The sequence below is a fragment of the Pogoniulus pusillus genome, chromosome 10, assembly GCF_015220805.1.
Source record: "Pogoniulus pusillus isolate bPogPus1 chromosome 10, bPogPus1.pri, whole genome shotgun sequence".
Lineage (NCBI taxonomy): Eukaryota > Metazoa > Chordata > Aves > Piciformes > Lybiidae > Pogoniulus > Pogoniulus pusillus.
Genome location: NC_087273.1, coordinates 33,129,699 through 33,154,580, shown reverse-complemented (window position 1 = coordinate 33,154,580; position 24,882 = coordinate 33,129,699). Strand labels below are relative to the sequence as shown.

Below are 24,882 nucleotides of genomic sequence, written 5' to 3'. Positions count from 1 at the left end.
CAGGGTTGGAAGAGACCTCATAGATCACCGAGTCCAACCCTTTACAACCTTCTAATTAACTAAACCACAGCACTAAGTGCCTCATCCAGTCTCCAAAACTCTGACGTTTTTCACAGAGACCATTCACAGAACGTTTGGAGCCAGAAGGGGCCTCTGGAGATCATGTAGTCCACCCCCCCCAACTAAAGTAGGATCACCCAGAACATATTGTCTAGGTTCACAGTGTCCTGGTATGTTTGGAGTCTCTCCAGAGATGGAAATTGCACAGCCTCTCTGGTCTGCTATGCACTACATTACCAGAGATCTGGAGCTGAGCGTTTAAGAGGTTTGTGGGTGCAGGCTTTCTCCTGCTTGTTTGATACCTGAGCACATCATAGCAGCTGCTGCTACTAAGGAAGCAGTTTTTCATTTCCTTGGTTCATGCAACATGAGAAAGGTAGATATTTGCAGTTAATGGGGACTGGAGAGGCAGGACTTGGCCTGAGTAGAGTTTGAAGGAAAACTATGGCTGCAGCTTTCAGGTGTCAGGTAGCATTCAGGGCCTTCAGTAAAAGAGCTGTTCTAGCTTCTGGGCCTCTGTTCTGAGCAGCTCACCTCTTGTTGATCATGGTTTGCTTCAAGAGAAGTGACTGTGATGTCTACATGAGTTTCAAAAACCACTCTGGCCACATTACTTTGTCTTAAGGCAAGTGAGGGTGACAATATCCATCCTGCTAAGCTTCCCTTGCTTTTTCCACGTATCAAACCCCAACCCTAAGTGACTTCTGTGTGACAAAAAGACACAAAGCTGCCACCTTTCCAAGCCACCTTGGAGATCAGCAGAATGTTCTTTTTGCTGTTTGTATGTAATCAGCAGAAGAAATAAATAGCAAAAAACGAGTAAGTGTGAACTGACAGAGAGAGATGTCCCAGCTAAGCTCTGCTGACTACCCTGAAAGGAGGAATGCTCTGGGATTTACAGCTGGATGATTGCAATTAAATGAACTCACATACAACTCATCCTCACACTATCCTCTTAAAAAGGAGTGAACAGATTCCATGTGAGTGCTGATCTGCCTTTGCAACCCAGGGCAGAAAACCAGAAGCTTGAACCTTTTTTGAGGGAATTGAAGTTGAGTCACAGCACTTTGCAGCTGGGTTGATTGTTGCAGTAACTCTACAGTCAGCTTAAACTGATAATGTCTTGCTGCTGAAAGCAGCACTTCCACGGTTCTCTGCCATCTGCTCCTATCAGAGAATCAGAATCAACCAGGTTGGGAGAGACTTCCAAGCTCATCCAGTCCAACCTAGCACCCAGCCCTGTCCAGTCAACTAGACCATGGCACTAAGTGCCTCATCCAGGCTTTTCTTGAACACCTCCAGGGACAGTGACTCCACCACCTCCCTGGGCAGCCCATTTCATCCCCTGAGCAACCCAAGCGTTCGTGAAACCACAAGTTGAACCTGGTCAGGATTCTGAGTGGGGCTAAAAGTAAGCCAAGTAAGACTCAATGTCAGGACTGGTTGGCTTCAAATAAAGTCCCTCACCTGCTCATGAGTCCTGGCTTTAATGCAGTGAAGGCACAGGGGCATGAATGAGCAAAATGGATAGAAGAGGAAAGCTTTTTGGTCGTAGTAAATTCAAGACAGCCCATCACAGAATGACAGTGTAGGAGGGTGTACTTCAAAGAGCTGAGATGGCTCAACTGGAGTGCAGCAGACCAGAGCAGTACTCCCTCCTTCAAACTCACTGATGTATCCTGAGGCAATGAACTAGTAGTTTTAAATAATCATACCATAGTTTTGCATGGGAAAGACCTTGAAGATCATCAAGACAAATCATTAACCCATGACTGCCAAGTCACCACTAAACCGTGTCCCTCAGCACCACATCTACAAGGTTTTTAATTCCCTCAGAAATGATGACTCCACCCTGGCCCAGGGCAGCTTGTTTCAGGACAACCCTTCTGGGAAAGAAGTTGTTCCTAATCTCCAACCTAAACCTCCCCTGGAGCAACTTGAGGCTGTTTCCTCTGGTCCTATGGCTTGCTGCTTGGGAGAACAGACCAGTTTGCACTTGCCTCCAACCTTGCAGGCACTTGTAGAGAGCTGGGTGAGGTCTCCCTCCCTTCAGTCTCCTTTTCTCCAGGCTGAACCACCCCAGGTCCCTCAGTTGCTCCTCACAGAACTTGTTCTCCAGACCATTCACCAGTTTCATTGACCTTCTTTGGACCTTCTCCAGCACCTCAGTGTAATTTTTGGGATGAGTGGCCCAAAACTCTACCCAGTGTTTGAGCTGCTGCCTCATCAGTGCCCACTGTAGCAGGATGATCCCTTCCTTAGTCCTGCTAGCCACACTATTGCTTATCCAGGTCAGGATGCTGATGGCCTTCTTGGCTGCACTGCTGGCTCACATCCAGCTGGACTTAGGGACACAAGGAAGCAGTTTAGATGCTTAGCTGCATTCTGAAATGGCCTCAACCTATTTCAAGGGGATGCCTCAGTGCAGTGTGACAAAGCAGTGTAACCACTCAGAAATTGTTTTGCCTGCTTCTCTGGCAGATGATGACTGGGTGACTGCTTCAGGTCGCTGGCTGACATTTGTATGCTCTTTTTTTCCCCCAGATAAAGACAGAATATGTTAAAAGGAAAGGTGTAATCATCGTGGATGGAGAGGAATCAGCAGCAGTCAGTGCTCTGGGAGATGGCAGCACTTTGGATGTGGAGGGGAAGCTCTACGTGGGAGGACTACCCTTGGACTATGTGCCAAAGAACCTCGGGAATGTAAGAGTGTTAGGAGTTGTGAGGTGTCCCTGACATTTTGCAGGGCTGTAATAAGTTGTCTGCATCAAACCCACTTAGCATCCTGTCTGACAGGAACAAAGAGAAGTACTTAATGTCATAGCTTGGTTTGGGTTGGAAGAGACCTTGAAAGTCGTCTAGTTCTGACCACCCTGCAGTCAGCAGGGACATTGGCAACTAGAGCAGGTTGCTCAGAGCCCCAGACAACCTGGCCTGGGGTGGTTCCTCTGTGGACAACCTGAGCCAACATTTCACTGTTCTTATAGTGAAGAACTTCTTCCTCACATCCAATCTAAATCTAGCTTCTTCCAGTTTAAAGCCATTACCCCTGGTTCTGTCACTACATACCCTTGTGAAAAGTCCCTTTCTGGATTTCTTGTAGGCTCCTTTTAAGTATTGAAGGGCTTCAGTAATGTCTCCATGGAGCCTTCTCTTCTCCAGGAGAGCTTCTCCCAGCTCTCTTACCCTGTCCTCACAGGAGAGGGGTTCCAGCCCTCACTTTGTTATTGTGGCCTCCTCTGGACCTACCCCACCAGGTCCATTTCTCTCCTGTGCTGAGGACTCCAGAGCTGGACCCAGCACTGCAGGTGGGATCTGAGCAGAGCAGAGGGACAGAATGCCCTCCCTGCAGCCCAGGACATGGTTGGTTCTGGGCTGTGCAAATGCACATTGCTGGCTTGTGTTCAGCTTTTCACCCACCAGCACCCCCAAGTCCTTCTCCACAGGGCTGCTCTCAAGTCCTTCATCCCCCACACTGTGTCGATACTGAGGTTTGTCCCAACTCATGTGTACTTGACCTTGTTGAAGTCCATACTTGCAAAACATCTCTGCAGCAGCTTATACTACACCTTTACTCTTTCATTTCCATATCTGTAGGTGACTCACAGTATTCCTGCCTGCATTGGTGACATGACAGTTAACAGCAAGCACCTGGACAACGAGAGCCCCGTGTCCATCTTTGCTGTGAACAAATGCCATGCCACAGCACAGGAAGGGACTTTCTTTGATGGGACTGGTTTTGCTGCTCTTGGTAAGTGTCATGCAGTGAAAGCTGTGCCTTCCTGAATGAATGTTAATGAAAACATAGTCTTTTGAGGCCTTGCTAGAGCTGTGTGTCGTTCATTGACTCCTCACACACAGAGGGTGTGCCCTGCATATGTATTTTTGAGTCCCTTCACTCCATGCTTTCAGAAGTGGCCATTTAAAAGCTGCCTTCCACAAATGAAAGAGCTAATGATTCTAGCACTGGGGAAGAAATTAACTACCTCTCTCTTTGGCTGAGAATAACCATGTTTATGATGCTAAGTTAAAGTCTGTTGAAGAGCATGGAGATAAAAGACACAGGGCACCTGTGAAGTAACTTCAATTCCTGTGCAACCTGCTGTGGGTGACCCTGCATTAGCAGTGGGGCTAGACTAGATGATCATAGAATCAGCCAGGTTGGAAGAGACCTCCAGGATCATCCTGTCCAACCTAGCACCCAGCCCTATCCAGTCAACTAGACCATGGCACTAAATGCCTCATCCAGGCTTTTCTTGAACACCAGAGGTCCCTTCCAACCCCTACTATCCTATGATTCTGTGATTCCACTACTATGTGCTCTTCTCTGCTCTTACAAATAAAAGAGGATATAGTAATCTAATAAAAGAAAAGGTATTTGAGAACTTTTCCAGTATAAAATGTGAGTTGTGACTTTGAAAAGCTTTCTTCTCAGAGGTTCTGCAAGGTTCTATCCTGGCAGAGTAATTAACAATGCTTTTGGACCTTGTAATAACAATCCCAGAATGGTGGGAGTTGGAAGGGACATCTGAGGATCATCTAGTCTGCTAAAGCAGGGGCACCCACAGCACGTTGCTGAGGATCACCATGTCCAGGTGCATTTGGACCCTCTCTAGAGAAGGAGATTCCACAACCTCTCTGAGCACTGCTGAAAAAAGTCTGGCCCCATCCTCTTGCCCCCCACCCTTTAGCTCTTGATGAGCACTGAGAAAATCCCCTCTCAGTCTGCTTTTCTCCAGGCTAAGCAGCCCCAGGTCCCTCAGCCTTTCCTCAAAAGGACAGTGTGTTGTGCTTTGCCCTGTGGATTGCAAGTCTTCTGTTAGAAGCTTCTAACTTCTTTGCAGTCAGAGAAGGTTACAAAGTGCGGTCGGATGTGAACATCACGCTGGAGTTCCGTACCACGGCGCTGCACGGCGTTCTCCTGGGGGTCAGCAGTGCTAAGGTTGATGCTGTTGGACTGGAGATGGTAAATGGCAAGGTAGGTTGCCCTGTATTGGCACACTCATTTTACCAAGCTTGCTGAAACTGGGAGGCTGGAATTGTTCTTGGGTAGCGCTAAATAGTTACCATTAAAATGGGATGGGGACAAAATGTCCTAACCTCCCACCACAGAATCATAGAGTCAACCAGGTTGGAAGAGACCTCCAAGATCATGCAGTCCAACCTAGCACCCAGCCCTAGCCAGTCAACCAGACCATGGCACTAAGTGCCTCATCTAGGCTTTTCTTGATCACCTCCAGGGACGGTGACTCCTCCACCTCCCTGGGCAGCCCATTCCAATGCCAATCACTCTCTCTGCCAACAACTTCCTCCTAACACCCAGCCTAGACCTCCCCTGTCAGTACTTGAGACTGTGTCCCCTCGTTCTACTGCTGGTTGCCTGGGAGAAGAGACCAACCCCCACCTGGCTACAACGTCCCTTCAGGTAGTTGTAGACAGCAATGAGGTCCCCCTGAGCCTCCTCTTCTCCAGGCTGCACACCCCCAGCTCCCTCAGCCTCTCCTCATAGGTTTTGTTTTCCAGACTTTTCATGGGACAGATTTTCAATCTCAGGGTTCATCTCAGGTGTGTGAGATCAGCAGAAGCTATCTTTCATTTTTAATTAGTTTAATTTATGACAGTCTGCAGCTCCTGTGACCTGCAGTACACACCCTGTATGTTAGACCAAATTTCATGTAGCTTAATAGTTTTCCTGTCACAGAGCTAAACTTTTCCTTGATAAACACATCCTTGCATGTGCAGAGCACCTTGTTTTGTAATCTCTTCCTCAATATTCATGAGCAATTAACTCACTCTCTACTTCTGCTGGCCATTATGTTCCAGAAAGCATTTAACAATCAATGCACAGCTCTCCACCAATCTCCTGCATAAAAAACGTACACTTGATGGCTCTTAAGTATTTCCTTTTCTCAGAAATGGTTCATTTTCTATTCAGAACTTCCTAGCTAAGAGAAATATCACTGTTCCTCAGGGACATCCTTTCTGGGTTAATATTTACATATTAATCCTCACCAAAGAGTTGAGGAAACATCTGCTGCTGTGAAAAATAGAGACGTGAACTAAGTCGACACAGGTCACTGGCAGTGGCAAGTGCTTTTAGTTATCTTTGAGTCATAGGATGGTAGAGGTTGGAAGGAACATCTGGAGATTGAGTCCAACCCTCCTGCCAAAGCAGGGTCACCTAGGGCAGGTCACACAGGAACACATCCAGGTGGGTCTTGAAAGTCTCCAGAGGAGACTCCACAAGCTCTCTGGGCAGCCTGTTCCAGTGCTCCACCACCCTCACCGTAAAGAAGTTTTTCCTCGTGTTGAAGTGGAACTTCCTGTGTTGCAGTTTGTATTCACTGCCCCTTGTTCTGTGGCAGGGCACCACTGAAAAGAGACTGCCCCCTTCATCTTGACTGCCACCTGTCAAGATGAAGAGGTGAGAGGCCTTGAGCACAAGCCCTACGAGGAGAGGCTGAGGGAGCTGGGATTGTTTAGCCTGGAGAAGAGGAGGCTCAGGGCAGACCTCATTGCTGTCTACAACTACCTGAGGGGAGGTTGTGGCCAGGAGGAGGTTGCTTTCTTCTCTCAGGTGGCCAGCACCAGAACAAGAGGAACACAGGCTCAGGCTGCACCAGGGGAAATTTAGGCTGGAGGTGAGGAGAAAGTTCTTCACTGAGAGAGTCATTGGACACTGGAATGGGCTGCCCGGGGAGGTGGTGGAGTCGCCGTCCCTGGGGCTGTTCAAGGCAGGATTGGACGTGGCACTTGGTGCCATGGTCTAGCCTTGAGCTCTGTGGTCAAGGGTTGGACTTGATGCTCTGTGAGGTCTCTTCCAACCTTGGTGATACTGTGATACCTGTCAGAAATGTCTAACTACTAATAAGATCACAGCCCAGGTCTCTCAGCCTTTCTGCATCAGACAGATGTTTCAGTCCTTCAATCATCCTTGTTTTCTTCATTGGACAATGTCTAGTATATCCCTGTCCCTCTTGAACTGGGGAGCCCAGACCTGGATACAGTACTCCCACTGTGGCCTCACTTGGCTGAGTAGAAGAAGAGAACCTCTCGCAGTCTGCTGGATACACTCTTCTTCATGCATCCCAGCATACCATTTGCCTTCTTGACCACAAGGGCACATTGCTGTCTCATGGACAACTTACTGTCCACCAGGACTTTCAAGGTCCTTCTCCATGGAGTTCAATACAGTGGATCTTCTCTCATAGAGTGGCTTGAGTTGGAAGGGATGAAAGACCACCCTAGTTCCACTGCCTCTGCCATAGGCAGGGACACCTCCCACTAGAAAAGGCTGCTCAAAGCCTCATTCAGCCTGCTCTTCAACACTTCCCATGGATGATGTGTCCACAGCTTCTCTAGGTAACCCACTCCAGTGTCTCACCACCCTCATGATAACCTCTTCCTAATGTCTAATCTAAATCTACCCTTCTTTAGATGTCTCCACTATCGTAGAATCCTAGAATGGTTTGGGTTGGCAGGGACCTCAAAGATTATCCAGTTCCAACCCCACATCCCGGGTTGGTGCTTCCACCACCTCTCTGAGCAGCCCATTCCAAGGTCCGAAAATCTCTGATTTTGAATAGCTTTTCTAACCCAAATGTTTAGATGATTCTGTTTAAGGGAGGCAAACAAAACAGATAGTGAACACCAACCAGAAAATCATGGCTCTCCAAAGAGCAGCTATTCCCATTCTCAGAGTGTGCTAGTTTGAAGCTAGCTAGAATGTTTTGGTGAGAAGAACTAGATTACAGGCTGTGAAAGAGAAACAAGGATGGTGTCTACTTCACTCATAGGCTTGCTGAGAGGTATAAGAGCAAGAATCCAGACACAGATAGGGCACTTCTGCTTGGGAGCTCTGGGCTGCATTTCTCTCTCTAGCCTCTCTGCTGTCTCTCTGATTAATCCACTTTGCTTCCTAACCCCCTGGCTGAACCTGCATTCTTCCTTGGGACTGGGGTAAGGTTGAGAGGAGTGGGAGAAGGTGGAAGGGCAGTTGGGAGCCCTTCCTGGGGACTCAGGTTACTGGGAGGGCTGTTGTAAATTACCTTTTACCTTGTATATTTCTGTCTCTAACTGTATATACTGTAAATATCTGCTTGTATATTGAGCTAAGCTGTAAATATAAGCTGCATTCAATTTCCAGAGCTGGCTGAGTCTAGCCTGGGTGATTTCCAAAGTGTGGGGGGGCAGGGAACACCCAAACCATCACACAGAGGGGAAAATGGTCCACAACATCAAATTTGCTTTGTTATACTTGCAGGTCTTCATCAGAGGAACAAAGAAGGGAAGGGAAGGGAAGGGAAGGGAAGGGAAGGGAAGGGAAGGGAAGGGAAGGGAAGGGAAGGGAAGGGAAGGGAAGGGAAGGGAAGGGAAGGGAAGGGAAGGGAAGGGAAGGGAAGGGAAGGGAAGGGAAGGGAAGGGAAGGGAAGGGAAGGGAAGGGAAGGGAAGGGAAGGGAAGGGAAGGGAAGGGAAGGGAAGGGAAGGGAAGGGAAGGGAAGGGAAGGGAAGGGAAGGGGAAAAAAATTGCAATGCATACTTTCTTATACTTTGGTATTCAATTCCAATCAATCATAGAATGGTTTAGGTTGGAAGGGAACCTCAAAGCTCAGCCAGTTCCAACCTCCCACCATAGGCAGGGACACCTTCAACTAGAACAGGTCACTCAAGGCTCATCCAGCCTGGCCTTGAACACCTCCAGGGAGGGAGCAGCCACAACCTCCCTGGGCAACCTGTGCCAGTGTCTCACCACCCTCACTGCAAAGAACTTCTTCCTAACATCTAGTTTAAGTCTCCCCTCTGCCAGTTTAAACCCATTGCTCCTCTTCCTGTCATTACAAGACCTTGTAAATAGTCCCTCTGCAGCCCTCCTGTAGGAACCTTTCAGATGCTTTCAGAGATGAAGTCTCACCTTCTGTCAGAAAATACCTTGATAATGTTTGTAAGAACATTGAATTCTCAACTGAATCTCACCAAGCTCACCCAGTGACCCATTACATGGATAGGTCTAAGCCTTTTAGATTTTAGGCTTCAGCCTAAAGTCTTAAATAGAAGTCTTTAGACTTTAAAGGCAGCTGAAGGAAGACACAATTTGTCTGACCAAGTAAACACAAGCTTTGCCTAGTTACCAAACCTCTGTGAGAACAGAACCCTCTGCACCAGCACGGTTGTGCTTTTCCCTGGGCAAATTCATTGGGAGTGTCCTGACTTGTTGACATCTGGCTGGTTTGGTACAGGTTTTGTTTCACGTCAACAACGGAGCTGGCAGGATAACAGCTGCCTACAGCCCCAGGGGCAGCAGCGCTCTGTGCGATGGGAAGTGGCACAAGCTTCAAGCCAGCAAGAGCAAGCATGGCCTCTCGCTGACAGTTGATGGGCATTTGGTTCAGACTGATAATCCCTATCTCCAGTCAACATCTGCAGACACAAACAACCCCATTTATGTTGGAGGCTATCCTGGTAGGTACAGTAATGTTTAATTGGCATGCTTTCCCTCCTGCTCCTGCTGTCTGATAAGGATGACTCTTAACACAGGTACTGGCTTCTCTCTTCCTTCCCTTACTCTCCCAGGTCATGAGGTGCATGACTGAGTTTTCATAGAATCATCAACTAGAAGGGACATTTAAAGCTCATCTAGTCTTAACTCGCATGCAGTCAGCAGGGACACTGCTACTAGAGCAGGTAGCTCAGAGCCTCAGAAAAGCTGACATGGAATGGTACCAGGGATGGGGCTTTGTCTTGGGTTCAAATGCAGGTTCCCAGAGACTCTAATAAATTTAATAGACCCAATGACAATTTATAGAATTTATAGAGTGCCCTCCCCTCTTCCCCCTCCTTTTCCCAAAAGACAGGGAGAGAGAGAAAGGTAGGGACACCCAAATAAATCAATCTCACTTGATTTGGAAGTTAAAAAAGGAAAAGTTTAACAATAACTTAGAAAAGGTATTGGAGGTAGGGGAGTTTACAAAGGATAAGGAAGGGAAAACAGCAAAATACAAACAGGGATGGATACAACCCGAGCAATGTGATGGTGTCTCTGCCTCGTGGCTGCCACGTGGTGTGCTGGTATGCAGTGTGAGTGTGTGGGTCAAGAGGGAGCCAAGGCAAAAAGAGAAAGAGACAGGCAGCTCCTGTCTCTTTTATACCACAGGAAGTGGGGGGAGTGGGCTAACCATCACCTGGAGTGTGGCCACCCCTGGGGAGGGACCAAGACCCCTAGGGTCAGGTTCAGGGTTACGCCCCCCCCTGGAGTGTTAACCCTATACAGGCTTCTGCCACTTTGCTGGGCAACTTGAGCCAGTGTCTCGCCACCCTCAGCATTAAAGAATTTCTTCTTTCTCTCCAGTCTGAATCTCCCTCCTTTAGTTTTAACCCATCACTCCTTGTCCTGTCACAGCAAGCTCTGCTAAAAAGTCTGCCTGCAGCTTTCTACTGGGCCACGAGGTTTCCTCACAGCCTTTCCTTCTCCAGTCTGAACAACCACAACTCTCAGCTTATCTTCATGGCAGAGGGCTTCCAGCCCTCACATCATCACTGTGGCCTCTTCTAAGTCTGCACCATGTCCTTGTCTCTCCTGTGCTGAGGCCTCCAGAGCTGGCCCCAGCACTGCAGATAGGGTCTCAGTAAAGTGGAGCAGAGGGGCAGAATCCCTTCCCCTCCCTCCACCTCCTGCCCATGCTGCTGGGGATCAGCCCAGCAGAGCTGGTTCTGGGCTGTTAGTGCACAGTGCCAGCTTATGTCCAGCTTTTCACTCACCAGCACCCCCAAGTCCTTCTCCTCAGGGCTGCACTCCAGCCCTTCATCCCCTAGCCTGGATTGCTACCAAGAATTGCCCCAACTGAGATGTAAGACCTTGCACTTGGCCTTGTTGAACCTCATCAGGTTCAGGCAGCCCCACTTCTCACAGCATCCCAGGGTGTTAGGGGTTGGAAGGGACCTCGAGATCGAGACCAACTCCCCTGCCAGAGCAGGAGCATAGAATCAGGGAATTATAGAAAGGTTTGGATTGGAAAGCTCCTCAAAGCTCATCCAGTTCCAACCCCTGCCATAGGCAGAGACACCTCCCACTAGAACAGCTCACTCAAGGCCTCATCCAACCTGGTCTTGAACAGCTCCAGGGAGGGAGTAGCCACAACCTCCCTGAGCAACCTGTGCCAGTGTCTCACCACCCTCACTGCAAAGAACTTCCTTCCATCCAGTTTAAATCTCCCCTCTGCCAGTTTAAACCCATTACTCCTCATCCTGTCAGTACAAGGCCTTGTAAATAGTCCCTCCCCAGCCCTCCTGTAGCCCCCTTTCAGATACTGGAAGGCCACTATAAGGTCTCCTTGAAGCCTTCTCTTCTGCAGGCTGAAGAGCCTCGACTCTGGTAGCTTGTCCTCATAAGCTTGTCCAGCTCTCTCTAGATGTCATCTTTGCCCTCAGGTGTGTCTGCTGCAACACCTCCAAACATTGACCACAATAACAATCATTTTAGCTTCCATTTCCCACATTGTCAGTGAGCTGACAGCATGCAGTGGAATGCCCCACACCATCCAGATGTGACTGGAACTGGGTGCTCCTCAGGCGCTGTTCTACCTCATTTGGGAAGGGGAAGCAGCGGCAAAATGACCTCCAGGATCTTTGTGTTGTTCAGCTGACCAGAAAGAGCTCCTCCACATTTCACTTTTGTTTTGCAGCTGACGTGAAGCAAAACTGCCTGACGAGCAAGAGCTCTTTCCGTGGCTGTTTGAGGAACCTCCTGTTGACCAGGGGCCAGCAGGCAGAATTATTTGACTTGAGCAGAGCTTTTGACCTGCGTGGAGTCTTTCCTCATTCCTGCCCTGGGGCTGAGCACTGACCTGCAGCAAAGCCTGTCTGGAACTGAGAGGGCTTTTTTTTCCCTTGATCTGTTATTTCTCATGAAAAGAAGGCTTGGTCAGAACCTGCACCTCTGATTTTTCTGGTTGTTTTCCAACTCAGGTAATGTTTTTAGGTTTGGTTTGTTGGTTTTTTTGTTCCCCACTCAGAAGCTCTTTGTGTTTTAACTCAAAGGTTTGAAACAACAAATACCTCTGCTTACAACCTTAATGGCATTAACTGGGTTATGTTTTTTCCTTGGGGGGATGTTTATGAATGGGTGTTTACAGTCTGTTTTCTTCTTTTGATCACTTGACAGCATCTCACCTGATTGTGTGTTGGTTGCTTTATAAAAGGGCAAACATTTTAGACCACGTAATAAAGGTAATAAACTGCATTATTTTATGGAGTTCACTTCTGCCTGCATTTCAGATGGAGGAAACAGAGCCAGGAGTGGCTAAGAGTTGGCAGCCAGTCCTTGTTTCCCAAGGATCAGTGCTGAGCCCAGTCCTGTTCAACGTCTTTATTGATGATCTGGACCAGGGGATTGAGGCCAGCATCAGTAAGTTTGCAGATGACACCAAGCTAGGAGCAGGTGTGGATCTGCTGGAAGGTAGGAGAGCCCTGCAGAGGGACCTGGACAAGCTGGATGGGTGGGCAATGGGATGAGATTTAACAAGGCTAAGTGCAGGGTTCTGCACTTTGGCCACAACAACCCCAAGCAGTGCTGCAGACTGGGGACAGAGTGGCTGAGAGCAGCCAGGCAGAAAGGGACTTGGGGCTACTGGTAAATAGTACCTGAACATGAGCCAGCAGTGTGCTTAGGTGGGCAAGAGCCAATGGCATCCTGGCCTGGCTCAGGAACAGTGTGGCCAGTAGGACAAGGGAGGTTATTCTGCCCCTGTACTCAGCACTGGCCAGGTCACACCTTGAGTGCTGTGTCCAGTTCTGGGCTCCTCAATTCAAGAGAGATGTTGAGGTGCTGGAACATGTCCAGAGGAGGGCAACAAAGCTGGTGAGGGGCCTGGAACACAGCCCTGTGAGGAGAGGCTGAGGGAGCTGGGGGTGTGCAGCCTGGAGGAGACTCAGGGGGGACCTCATTGCTGTCTACAACTACCTGAAGGGAGGTTGTAGCCAGGTGGGGTTGGTCTCTTCTGCCAGGCAACCAGCAACAGAACAAGGGGACACAGTCTGCAGTTGTGCCAGGAGAGGTCTGCGCTGGATGTTAGGAGGAATTTGTTGGCAGAGAGAGTGATTGGCATTGGAATGGGCTGCCCAGGGAGGTGGTGGAGTCACTGTCCCTGGTGGTGTTGAAGCAAAGCCTGGCTGAGGCACTTAGTGCCATGGTTTGGTTGACTGGCTGGGGCTGGGTGCTAGGTTGGCCTGGATGAGCTTGCAGGTCTCTGCCCAGCTGGCTGGCTCCCATCGCATGAGCTGCAGCAGCGGCCCATGTCCAGCAGAGGGAGCAGGAGGCTAAGGGCAGCATCTGCAAGGGCTCCGGTGGCAGAGCACCAAACCCGCAGCGCGGTAGGGGTCCGAAGGCACCTCCGGAGACCATCCAGTCCCACCCCCTTGCTAAGGCAGGGTCACCCACAGCAGGCTGCCCCCCCCCGGCATCACGATGCCCAGGTGGGTTTGGAATCTCTCTAGAGGAGACTCCACAACCTGCCTGGGCAGCCTGCTGCAGGGCTCCGGCACCCTCATGCCAGAGATGTTTCCCCTCATGCTTTAGAACTTGCTGGGTTTCAGTTTGTGCTCACTGCCCCTTGTTCTGTCAGTGGGCACCACTGAAAAGGGACTGGCCACATCCTTTTGCCTCTCACCCTTTAGCTCTTGAGCACTGATGAGATCCCCTCTCAGGCTGCTCTTCTCCAGCCTCAACAGCTCCAGGTCCCTCAGTCTTTCCCCCTCATAGGTGCTCCAGTTCTCTCAGCATCACTGTAGCCTCTGTCAAACTTTCCAGTAGTTCCCTGTCCCTCTTGAACTGGGGAGCCCAGAACTGGACACAGGACTCCAAATGTGTCCTCACTAGGGCAGAGTAGAGGGGGAGGAAAACCTCCCTCCACATGCTGGCTACACTCTTCTTCATGCACCTCAGGAGACCATTGACCTTCCTGGCCACAAGGGCATATGGGTGGCTCATGGAACACTTCATGTACACCAGCAAGTCCTTCTCCTTGGAGCTTCCTTCTAGCAGATCAACCCCTCAGCTGCACTGGTGCAGGGGGTTATTGCTGTCCAGGTGCAGGACTCTACACTCTAGGTTCACTCTGAGGAATAGAATCTTCATACTTATTTAGTAGCTCAAATCCCTTTTCCTTCTGCCTCGATATCCAGTGCTTCTGACCTCCACTGTAGCCCAGGAAGATTATGTTTGTGCTTTCATGTGTTGGTGAAGAAATTATTTGGGTCTGGCTTGGGAACAACTCTGTTTTGGCAACAATAATTCTTTTATCCTTCCTGGGAGTATAGCATTTCTGAAAGGACACCTGGAAACACCTTTGGTGCTCTGTGATGCCTAAAACTCTCAGCTCTAGCTTTAGCTTTTCCTGCTGTGCCTGCTTCTGGTTTTGAAATGAGTCTTCCAGTAGTTGTGTTTGGACAAGATCTGGGGTACATGTGCTGGAGAAGAGGAGGCTCAGGGGTGACTTCATTGCTGTCTACAACTACCTGAAGGGAGGCTGGAGACAGGTGGGGGTTGGTCTTTTCTGCCAGGCAACCAGCAACTGAACAAGGGGACACAGTCTCAAGTTGTGCCAGGGGAGGTCTAGGCTGGGTGTTAGGAGGAAGTTGTTGGCAGAGAGAGTGATTGGCATTGGAATGGGCTGCCCAGAGAGGTGGTGGAGTCCCCATCCCTGGAGGTGTTGAAGCAAAGCCTGGATGGGGCACTTAGTGCCATGGTCTGGTTGACTGGATAGGGCTGGGTGCTAGGTTGGCCTGGATGATCTTGGAGGTCTCTTCCAACCTGCTTGATTCTATGATCTTCAAGTAAGGACATCTGTTTGTCATTGAGCAGTAACAGACATGTCTTGTACTTGAAGATCATAGAATGGTTTGGATTGGAAAGGACCTTTAGAGGCCATCTAGTGCAACCCCCCCTGCAGTCAGACTTAATCTGGAGCATCAGAGCCCCATCCAATCTCATCTGGAATAATTCCAGCTATGGGGCATCTACCACCTGTCTGGACAACCAGGGCCAAGGTATCACCACCCTCACTGTGAGATTAAGTCTGTAATAAACACTGTTCCCTCCAAGTTTCTTCCAGCTCCTTTTTTCTCTTGGAATTAGCACATTTTTTTGTTTACTCCTTACAATTCTGATTTGGCTTTTATCCTCTTTTAAACACGTTTCTGAATCAGTTTTGTTCTACTTGACAACTGCTGGTTGTCAAACTGCTGGTTTGCAATGGAACCTCAAAGCAGTTTGTCATTGATTTCAGTGAGGTAGGATTCATAGAACTGTTGAGGTTGGAAGAAACTTTAGAGGTCATCAAGCCCAACCATTCCAAGCAGTATCATTTTGTGCCTTGCACTGGGGCAGCCCAAGACAATCATAGAATCAAGCAGCTTGGAAGAGACCTCCAAGATCATCCAGGCCAACCTAGCACCCAGCCCTATCCAGTCAACCAGACCATGGCACCAAGTGCCTCAGCCAGGCTTTTCTTGAACACCTCCAGGGACAGTGACTCCACCACCTCCCTGGGCAGCCCATTCCAATGCCAATCACTCTCTCTGGCAACAACTTCCTCCTAACACCCAGCCTATACTTTCCCCGGCACCACTTGAGACTGTGTCCCCTTGTTCTGTTGCTGGTTGCCTGAGAGAAGAGGCCACCCCCACCTGGCTACAGTGTCCCTTCAGGTAGTTGTAGACAGCAATGAGGTCTGCCCTGAGCCTCCTCTTCTGCAGGCTGCACACCCCCAGCTCCCTCAGCCTCTCCTCATAGGATTTGTGCTCCAGGCCCCTCACCAGCTTTGTTGCCCTTCTCTGGACACGTTCCAGCACCTCAACATCTCTCTTGAATTGAGGGGCCCAGAACTGGACACTGCTCCTCTCGAGCAAGGATAGCAGTAGGTGGTTCTTTCTGTAGCTAACTTCAAAGTGTTGCTGATTGTTTTTGACAGATTCCTCACTGCTTTTTTTTCCTGCAATGTCCACCACCTGCTTCCCCCCCAAACCCTGACACGTTCAGGTTTGAAGAGCTTCATTTGTGGGTACTGCTTTTATTTTTGACACGGATACAATACAGTGGACACAGTTCTGCTGTACAAATACACTTAACACGTGGGCTTACTCCAACAAAACACATAACAAAAGCAAGGTTGGAAAGGAAAAGAGACATGCAAACACTTTGCTTTGAGTAGTGGCATAGGATTATTTTCCAGAAGAGACACCCATCAGTGGAAAGCCACTGGAGGGCAAAAAAAAAAGAGCTACTGGAACTCAGTTTGTTTCTATTTGTGGTCTATTAACCACAAGATCTGACCTCATGAGGATCACATTACAAGCAGTAATTGAAGCAATGTGATTGGCAACAAATTTCATCCAGATCCTAAAAGATGTCGTTTGATTTGATTTGATTTCTTTTGCTCATTTCCAAATCTTGTCACTTACCCAGTGGAAAGGTGGAAGTTTCTAATGGGAAGTTTTGGGGGATAGTAAACCACAAAGCCAAAAAATGTTGTTGTTGTTCCTATAAAATGCAGAGTGAGGTAGTTTAATATTGTACATAGACACAGACAGGTTTGCACACAACGTTCTAAGGACATTAGCTGCATAAACAGGTCACAGAGTTCAAGTCTGCTTCCAGTACACCCTCCCCTCTGTGTTGTTATGTGAAATGCTGCCTTTGCAGAGGCATGGAGTATGTAAATCACAGAATGGTAGGGGCTGGAAGGGACCTCGAAAGATTAAGCAGTACAACCCCCCTGCCAGAGCAGGATCAGCTGTACCAGATCACACAGGAATGCATCCAGGCAAGTCTTGAGTATCTCCAGAGAAGGAGACTCCACAACTCCCCCTGGCAGCCTGTTCCAGTGCTCTGTCACCCTCAGTACAAAAATATTTCCTCATGTTTACATGGACCTTCCTATGCCTCAACTTCCACCCATTGCCCCTTCTCCTGTGTTGGGCATCCCCAGCTCAAAAGAAAGAGTCCAACAGAGAGCCGAGAGGCTGACTGGGAAACTTGAGCATCTCCTCTATGAAGAGAGACTGAGAGCCCTGGGGCTGTTTAGTCTGGAGAAGACTGAGAGGAGATCTGATCAATGTCTATAAATATCTGAGGCTGGGCCCAATCTCTTTTTGGTAGTCAGCAACAATAAGACAAGGAGCGAGAGCTACAAACCGGACCACAGAAGGTTTCACCTCAACATAAGGTGAAATTTCTTCACAGTGAGGGTGACAGAGCACTGGAACAGGCTGCCCAAAGAGGTTGTGGAGTCTCCAGTTCTGGAGACTTTCAAAACCCACCTGGATGCATTCCTGTGCAAACTACCTCAGGGGGTTCTGCCTTGGCAGGAGCGTTGGCCTCGATGAGCTCTGGAGGTCCCTTCCAAACTCTAAGGTTCTGTGATCACCGATGCTTGAGGCATCTCTGGAGCTTGCTGAATAAGCTGCTCCCTGCTTTCTGCCACTTTCTCTTCAGTTGCTTTCCAGCTTTTTGTGACTTTGTGTTAGCTGACAATCCCATCATAACTGGGTTTTGCCTTCAGCTGCTGTGAGAAGAAACAAACCTTCAGCCTTTTGAAACAGAAGGCTTGAAGTTGAGACCTCGCAGTCAAACATACCATGGAGATTGAGCTCTGTGGTAATGGGTTGGACTTGATGATCTGTGAGGTCTCTTCCAACCCTGATGATACTGTGATACTATGATATGATACTATGATTGCTCAGTTTGCTGCATGTTAGATCACAGGAAGTGTACCACAAACCAACTTAATGTGTACCAGTATTAACCACAGTACACATAAGTCATTAGGTCCATTTGTATCCAGAAAGAATTGCACTCCTGTGCCTCAGGGACAGCAGGTATTTGGCCCTGCTGGGGTAGTGCTGGACTTAGAGTAGTTCATCTGCTACTATGCATGTCTTAGAAATTAGGCCATTTCAGTGGAAAAGAGTGGATTTTATGACAGCATAGTTGGCTGTCACAAGTTGTCAAGTGGTAAAAGTCTTCCAAACACCTGCTTGTATCTGGTACAAAACAGAGTCAGATCTATTTCAGGACTAATTTTGGAGAAGCCCTCGTTACAGAGGCCAGACCATGCTGAACACGAGCACATGGGATGCTCTCTCAGCTTTTCCTTATACCCAGAATCATAGAATGGTCTGGGTTGGAAAGGGCCTTCAAAGCTCATGTAGTCCAACCCCCTCTGCAGTCAGCAGGGACACCCTCAACTAGATCAGGTTGCCCAGAGCCCTGTTGAGCCTCACCTTGAATATCTCCAAGGACGGGGCTTGAAGTACCTCCTTGGGCAACCTGTTCCAGTGTTCCCCTACCCTTGTAGTAAAGAGTAACAGTAAGAGCACAGAGTGAAGTGAGTGGGCAAGACCTAGAAGATCCTTGTGCTTCCCTGGAGGTACTGGAGAAAGTTATCTCATTTGCTATGACATTTCAGACTTTCTAGTTAATGTTTAGGCTTTCTCTACAGTCATAAAAGCTCTTTCCTTGACTATAAATACAATGCTCAGGTTTTGTATGATGCTCTTTGTATTCAAAGCACTTCCCACATCAGTTCCCATTTGCTGAGTTTGTCCTTCCTAGATGGATGTTTAAAACTCCTGTTCTGCTGAGGGAATTGTTTGGCTGCATCCAAAAGCAGACTTTAACTCAGCTAATTCTCTTGTTGCCTCTCTAAGGGAAGTACTAGTCCTGGTTTAAAAGGGCAATGTATAGGAAGAGTCATAGGGAACTAAAAGGGAGTTGGGACCAAAGCACTTGACAAAATGTTGATGTTTTATGACCAAAACAGCTCTACTGTCTTTGACACAGTGCAAATAAATAGTTGTCAAAGTAAGCAGGGCCTTTTAGAAGACATTGTCCTGGTCTTTTCCTGGCTGCAGCTATGCATCCAGTCATGTTAAGGGAACAAAAAAGAGGCTTTCAAATTACACTGGTTTAGGGAAAAGTAAAGGATAATGATGTTAAATTTCACCATCTTTTAGCTCAAGCAGGTGAGAAAGGAAGATGGGATCTCTCCTCCCTAGAAATTAGTGATTTGCTGATCAGTAAAACTGCTGGTTCGATGTCAGTGTCGTTCACTGAGCGCTGACAATGAGCGCTAATTACCGCAGACCGCGATCGGCTCTGACCCAGCAGCAGGGTTTGCAGATGTTACAGGCTTCAGCAGGCAGCTTCAGCAGAGCATCACAAGTCCCAGGCTTTCTCAGCAGGGCAGTGTGCTTTGTGTTCTCCTGGAGGGCTTGGCTCAGAGTGGTTTTGTGTGGGTACCTGCTAAACCTGAGCACCGGCTCCTGCCTCTTGTGGTGTGTCCAGATCAGGAACAAAAAGCCCTGATCAGGCCATGTGGGTAAGTTCATAGAACCATAGAATGGTTTGAGTTCGAAGGGACCTTTAAAGGAATATCTTCAACTAGATCATGTTGCTCAGAGTGTATCCAACCCCACCTTGATGGGGTTCTGCCACCTCTCTGGGCAACTACCTTCACTGTCAAAAATGTTTTCCTTCTCTGTAGTCTGAATCTCCCTCTTTTAGTTCAAATCACCTCATGTCCTTTCACAACAGGCTCTGCAAGTCTGTCCCTGGCTTTCTTATCCTTTTAATTACTGAAAGGCCCCAGGAAGGTCTTCTCGGAGCCTTCTCTTCTGCAGGCTCTCTCAGCCTTTCTTCACAGCAGCCTTTGTTGTGTGGCATCAGCATCCAAGAATGGAGCCGTTGGAGAGCAGTTGAAGACGTGAGTTTCCTTTTTTTTATGTAAGATATGAAGCTACAAGGAATAGTTTCTGTTTTCCAGGAACTGATGAGATCTCCCTACTCCACAAACACACTTTAGTTCTAGAAAGTCTAAGCCAAACCAAGAGGATGGGGTGAAATGTGACCAATGAGATGTGATTATAGCACGGTTTGAGTTGGAAGGGGCCTTTGAAGGTCAGCTGGTCCCATCCCCCCCTCCCCCCCAGCATCAGGGACATCTGCAACTAGACCAGGTCTAGTCAGTTGCTGATCATCCTTAACTAGAGCAGGTCTTAGTGTGCTGTGCTGCATTGCCAAAGCCATCACAGCCCAACGTCCTCTTATGACCCTGTGTGTTTCCACAGACCAGCTATAGATAGAGCTGCACTTTGTGATGTGTTTGTAAACTGCCCCTGGCACAACTGGGCCTGCTTTGGCTTTTGTTTTAAGAGTAATTGACTTGTAAATATTAAGTGAGAGGTTTAAATCCCTCTGCTCACTGGAAGCTCTTTGCTTTCTCCATGCTGTATCATACAAGATTCAAAGATCTCTCTCTGCTCAACGCAGCCAAATAGTATAAAAGTTGCTTATGTATTAAAGCTAAAATAAACAAAAGAAAATGAATTAGGCTACAAATGAAGATATTATAATGTTAACAAAGGGAGGGGGAGGATGCTGGCTGTAAGTGGCATCATTAATTAATATTATGGCATAACACAGACTGAAATCTGAGTGTGTCAAGTAGAAGGTAGAGCAGGGGAGCTGTGCCCCTTCTCACTTGGCTTTTGTCTCCTGAAGTGTGTGTGTGGGACAGGAGAAGGAAGGAGAAAGTGGTTTGCACACAGCAATGCGATCCAGGCAGATGCTTCTGGAAGACTGGTAGTGATTTGTACATCAAGCAGCCTAGCTGCCTGTACAGTAGTTCTTCCTCCTGTGTCACTCCCTCCCTTCCTCCCCCAGCATCAGCTCCATGTGAGCAGTGGCTGAGAGACATAAATATCACAGTAAAGCACCCTGTACAGGTTTACTGCCAGAGAAGGGTTTGATTCTGTCACCCAGCCATGCCTTGGCACTACTGCAGGGCAAGCTCTGCTCTTCCATGCTTGGCAGATTACCTTCTCAAACTTCTCCACAAGGCTTCTGGGGTCGGTAGTGTTGTGTGCATCCTTGGATGCCACTGGATTCCTCCCCAGAACCTCATGTTCTGACACCAGGTCAGGAGAAAAACCAACTCCATATGTGACAGGTTGTCTTCTGCGCACCGTACCTTGGTCCGTGCTCCTTAACTCCTGGGCCAGCTGGCACGACTGTATCCATACAAAAGCATAACTGATGGGATGTTTCCCAGTGGGCCAGAAGCTGGAGTGATAAAGCTTATACCAAAAGTAGTACATGATGACCATCAGGTGGGACAGTGCAGCAGGAAGGAAGGATGTCCTGTAGCTACCATTTGGTTTCCTCTCTGCCAAGAGCTTCTGCAAATGACAGGCGTCCTCACTGCCCGTCTGGCTTCTGTCCAGCGTGCCACAGCCTTCAGCTTCAGCTTGCTTTTGGCTTGATCACCCACTCTGCCTGAGGGTTTGCACGGTAAACATCTAACATGTACGCATCTGGATCCAGACAGTGCTGCCCTGAAACAGGAATACACAGCTTCAAAGCATGGGATGGCTTAAGCAGATCACTAAATGGCACTGAGCTACCTTTAAAATGGCCTTAACTGTATCTCCAGCTTGCACACGGCAAGCCTAAGTCAGTGGCCCCACCTCACACCTTGCCTGGCTAGAGACAGGGGCTTCGGCCACTCTGCCAGGGGTTTTGCTTGGGGACAGTCATGACAGAGTCTAGAGTCTAAGTCTTCTGAGGAGCAGCTGAAGGCACTGGGGTTTAGTCTGGAGAAAAGGAGGCTGAGGGGAGACCTCATCACTCTCTACAACACCCTGAAAGGAGATTGGAGAGAGGTAGGAGTCAGTCTCTCCTCACATGTGACAGGACAGATGGGAAAACACCTCAGGTTGTGTCAGGGGGGTTCAGGTTGGGCATTAGGAAAAACATCTTCCCCAAAAGGGTTGTCATGCCCTGTAACAGGCTGCCAGGGCAGTGGTGGAGTCCCCATTCCTGAAGGGGTTGAAAAACCATATAGATGTGGTGCTGAGGGACATGGTTTAGTGGAGAGCTGGCAGTGCTGGGTGACCACTTGGACTTGATGATCTGAAAGGACTTATCCAACCAAAACGATTCCAGGATTGTATGGATTCACTTCCAGGCAGGGTGCTCTGCCTCACACCAGGCTATGGACAAGGCACTTAGTCAAATGATGAACAGATACAGCTTCCTTCTCTGGAGACTGTCTAAACCTGCCTGGATGCATTCCTGCGTGACCCTACCCTAGGGAGTCCTGCCTGGCAGCAGGGTTGGAGTTGATGATCTCTGGAGGGCCCTTCCTACCTCTAAGGTTCTGTGATTGTGAGTCTGATTCTGTAGGAGTGTTACCATCTCTGTCAGTGCAAGTGCCACAGTCTGGGCTGGGGTTTCTTATTTCTTTGGACTAGCTGATCTCCAGAGGGCTCTTCCAAGCCCTATCATTCTGTGGTACTGGGCTGGAGTTAAACCTCTCTGACTCAGGTTCTGCACTATTTTTAAATGCTGGAAAAGTAGCTCTGTCACCATCTGCTCCCATCAATCTAGGAACTTGAAAAGAACTATAGGGGCTATATCAAGCATTGTGGCAGTTGCTGGATAAAAATAGAGTCCTCTGAAGTCTGTCCATGTGAGGGCTTCGTTAGGTGGTGGCTGGGAAGAGGAAATGGGGAGCTGGGGAGTCCCTGCTGCCTTTGCCATGCAAAGAGACATTTAGTGGCTCTTAACTGAGAACAAAGCAGTAAATCCTGGAATTGAGTTGATTTGCTGGATTTCATTGCATTTCTACCAGAAGATGAAGCCACTTAACTGGTGAGGATATCTTGCTCTGACACAAAGGATTTTGGTAACATTTTGGCACAGTTACTGGGGTCCTGGTGATTTCATTCCAGTGAAAGCAATGTAACGGAGTTAGTGCATAATCAGTGCATGAACTAGTTGATTGGACAGGGCTGGGGGACAGGTTGGACTGGGTGATCTTGGAGGTCTCTTCCAACCTGCTTGATTCTATGAAGGGACCCCTGAAAGACCTAGGATTATAAAAAAACTTGAGTGAAGCTGCACATTAAAAGTCAGGATTTTGAAAGAGCTTGGTGGGAATCAATCACAGAATGTTAGAGGTTGGAAGGGAGCTGCAGAGATCATCGAGTCCAACACCCAACACCCTGCCAAAAGCAGGGTCCCCTAGGGCAGTCCACACAGCAATCCATCCAGGTGGGTTTTGAAAGTCTTCAGAGAAGAAGACTCCAATATTGGGGTTTATTTCACAAGGCCTTAAGGATCTTCTTCTGCTCATCTTCTTCAGCTGAGCAGAACAGATCACTGATTAAATTTAGCTTTGGGTTTCTTCTTAATTATTGCTGAAGGAAGTCTGTGATCACAGAAACCCAGTGTGATAGAGGGTTGGAAGGGACCTCTGGAGATACCTAGCCCAAACCTCCTGCTAAAGGAGGGTCACCCACAGCAGGTTGCCCAGGATCACAATGCCCAGGCGGGCTTGGAATCTCCTTCAGAAAAGGAGACTCCACAACCTCTCTGGACAGCCTGATCCAGGCTCCAGCACCCTTACAGCAAAGAAGTTTCTCCTCATCTTCAGATGGAACCTCCTGAGTTCCAGTTTGTGCCCACTGCCTCTTGTCCTGTCACTGGGAACCACTGAAAAGAGCCTGGTACCATCATCATCTTGTTCCCCACCCTTTACATATTGCTGAGCATTGATCAGATCCCCTCTCAGGCTGCTCTTCTCCAGGCTAAACAGCCCCAGGTCTCTCAGCCTTTCCTCCTCACACAGGTGCTCCATTCTCCTCAGCACCTTTGTAGCCTCTGCTGGACTCTCTCCAGTAGTTCTTTGTCTCTCCAGAAGTGGAGAGCCCAGGACTGGACACAGGCTCCTCTCCTGGAGAGCTACTGGAGGAGAGGAGAGACTCAGCAATGCCTCGGGGTGGTTTAGGGGTTAAAGAGGTTGCTAAGCAAATTGTCAAACATCAGACCTACCTATATTTCCTCCAATTTCGTGTAAACTTTGGATCTGGCCCCTCACATTCGGTGATGATCCATGGCTAGGGTGGAAAAACAACTTCAGTTTATTCTGTTGCAACCACTGCTTTACCAGCCACCATCCACATCAGGCTGAAAACTGGTATTTGTCCCTGTGCACTTTATTTATCCAAGGCAAGGACTTTTACCAGAGCACTGAACCTGCTGCAGAGGTAGATGATTGTGTCACATTTAACTAAATCTCAGGTCATTTATTTTGTACCTAAAGAGTCGAGTTTTGTGGTCACACAGCAAGACCTTGCAGGTAAGAATTTACCATTTCCCATCATGCTTAATAATTATTACCTTACAGAAATAAATCTATTAATGTTTTATGGGCAGATTTAAGACCATCCATCTGGTTTCTCCACATGACAAGTCTCTAAGTTACATGGTTTTAATTGTGGCTTAGCAGAGGGCGGATTGCTTCTACACAGGAGCCAATTATGAAGTGAAATATAACAAACAAAAGCAGTAGTTAAAGAGTCTTTGACCACCATAGCTATAAATTAGCAAATTTTGGAGTAGGAAAAGAGCTCTTCAGCACGAAGAGGTTTTTGAAGAGGGAACAGTCTGTTCAGGAGTGGCCCTGACAATGCTGTGGAGTGAAAAAATCAAAGTGTTCTGCTTTACCCACCTGTTCTCACAGCGGAACCGAGCCAGGATGTCTTTGGCTTTTGTTTGGCTATTAAGCTGAATTGCCATGGAGACTTTTGAATGTAGAGGAGCATAAACTCTTATCACTCCTTCGGGTATGTCAGACTGCAGGTATGGTGGGAAAGTGACACCCCCCTGCAAAATCAACGTTCAGGAGAGTCAGTCCGAGGTGAACATTGCTTCAGTTCCATCCAGTTCTACAACTCTTTGCAGGCTGCCTGCAAAAAAAATCCCTATC

At 48.3% G+C, this 24,882-nt stretch overlaps 2 protein-coding genes across 2 annotated transcripts in view; one reads left to right on the top strand and one right to left on the bottom strand.

Annotated features, from left to right (window-relative positions):
- The window catches only part of LAMA1 (laminin subunit alpha 1), a 143,052-nt gene extending 130,756 nt beyond the window's left edge, over window positions 1–12,296 (top strand). Inside the window, exons 59-63 of the mRNA XM_064150177.1 lie at window positions 2,605–2,763; window positions 3,658–3,811; window positions 4,905–5,038; window positions 9,298–9,520; window positions 11,740–12,296. Coding sequence (XP_064006247.1) covers window positions 2,605–2,763; window positions 3,658–3,811; window positions 4,905–5,038; window positions 9,298–9,520; window positions 11,740–11,900 — 831 coding nt within the window. The 3' untranslated portion in view covers window positions 11,901–12,296. The remainder of the gene's footprint in view (window positions 1–2,604; window positions 2,764–3,657; window positions 3,812–4,904; window positions 5,039–9,297; window positions 9,521–11,739) is intronic.
- A 6,543-nt stretch (window positions 12,297–18,839) lies between these two features.
- Window positions 18,840–24,882, bottom strand: part of ARHGAP28 (Rho GTPase activating protein 28) — a 109,203-nt gene continuing 103,160 nt past the window's right edge. The window contains exons 13-15 of the mRNA XM_064150175.1: window positions 24,625–24,779; window positions 23,946–24,010; window positions 18,840–21,445 (exon numbers count right to left, since the gene is read on the bottom strand). Coding sequence (XP_064006245.1) covers window positions 21,354–21,445; window positions 23,946–24,010; window positions 24,625–24,779 — 312 coding nt within the window. The 3' untranslated portion in view covers window positions 18,840–21,353. The remainder of the gene's footprint in view (window positions 21,446–23,945; window positions 24,011–24,624; window positions 24,780–24,882) is intronic.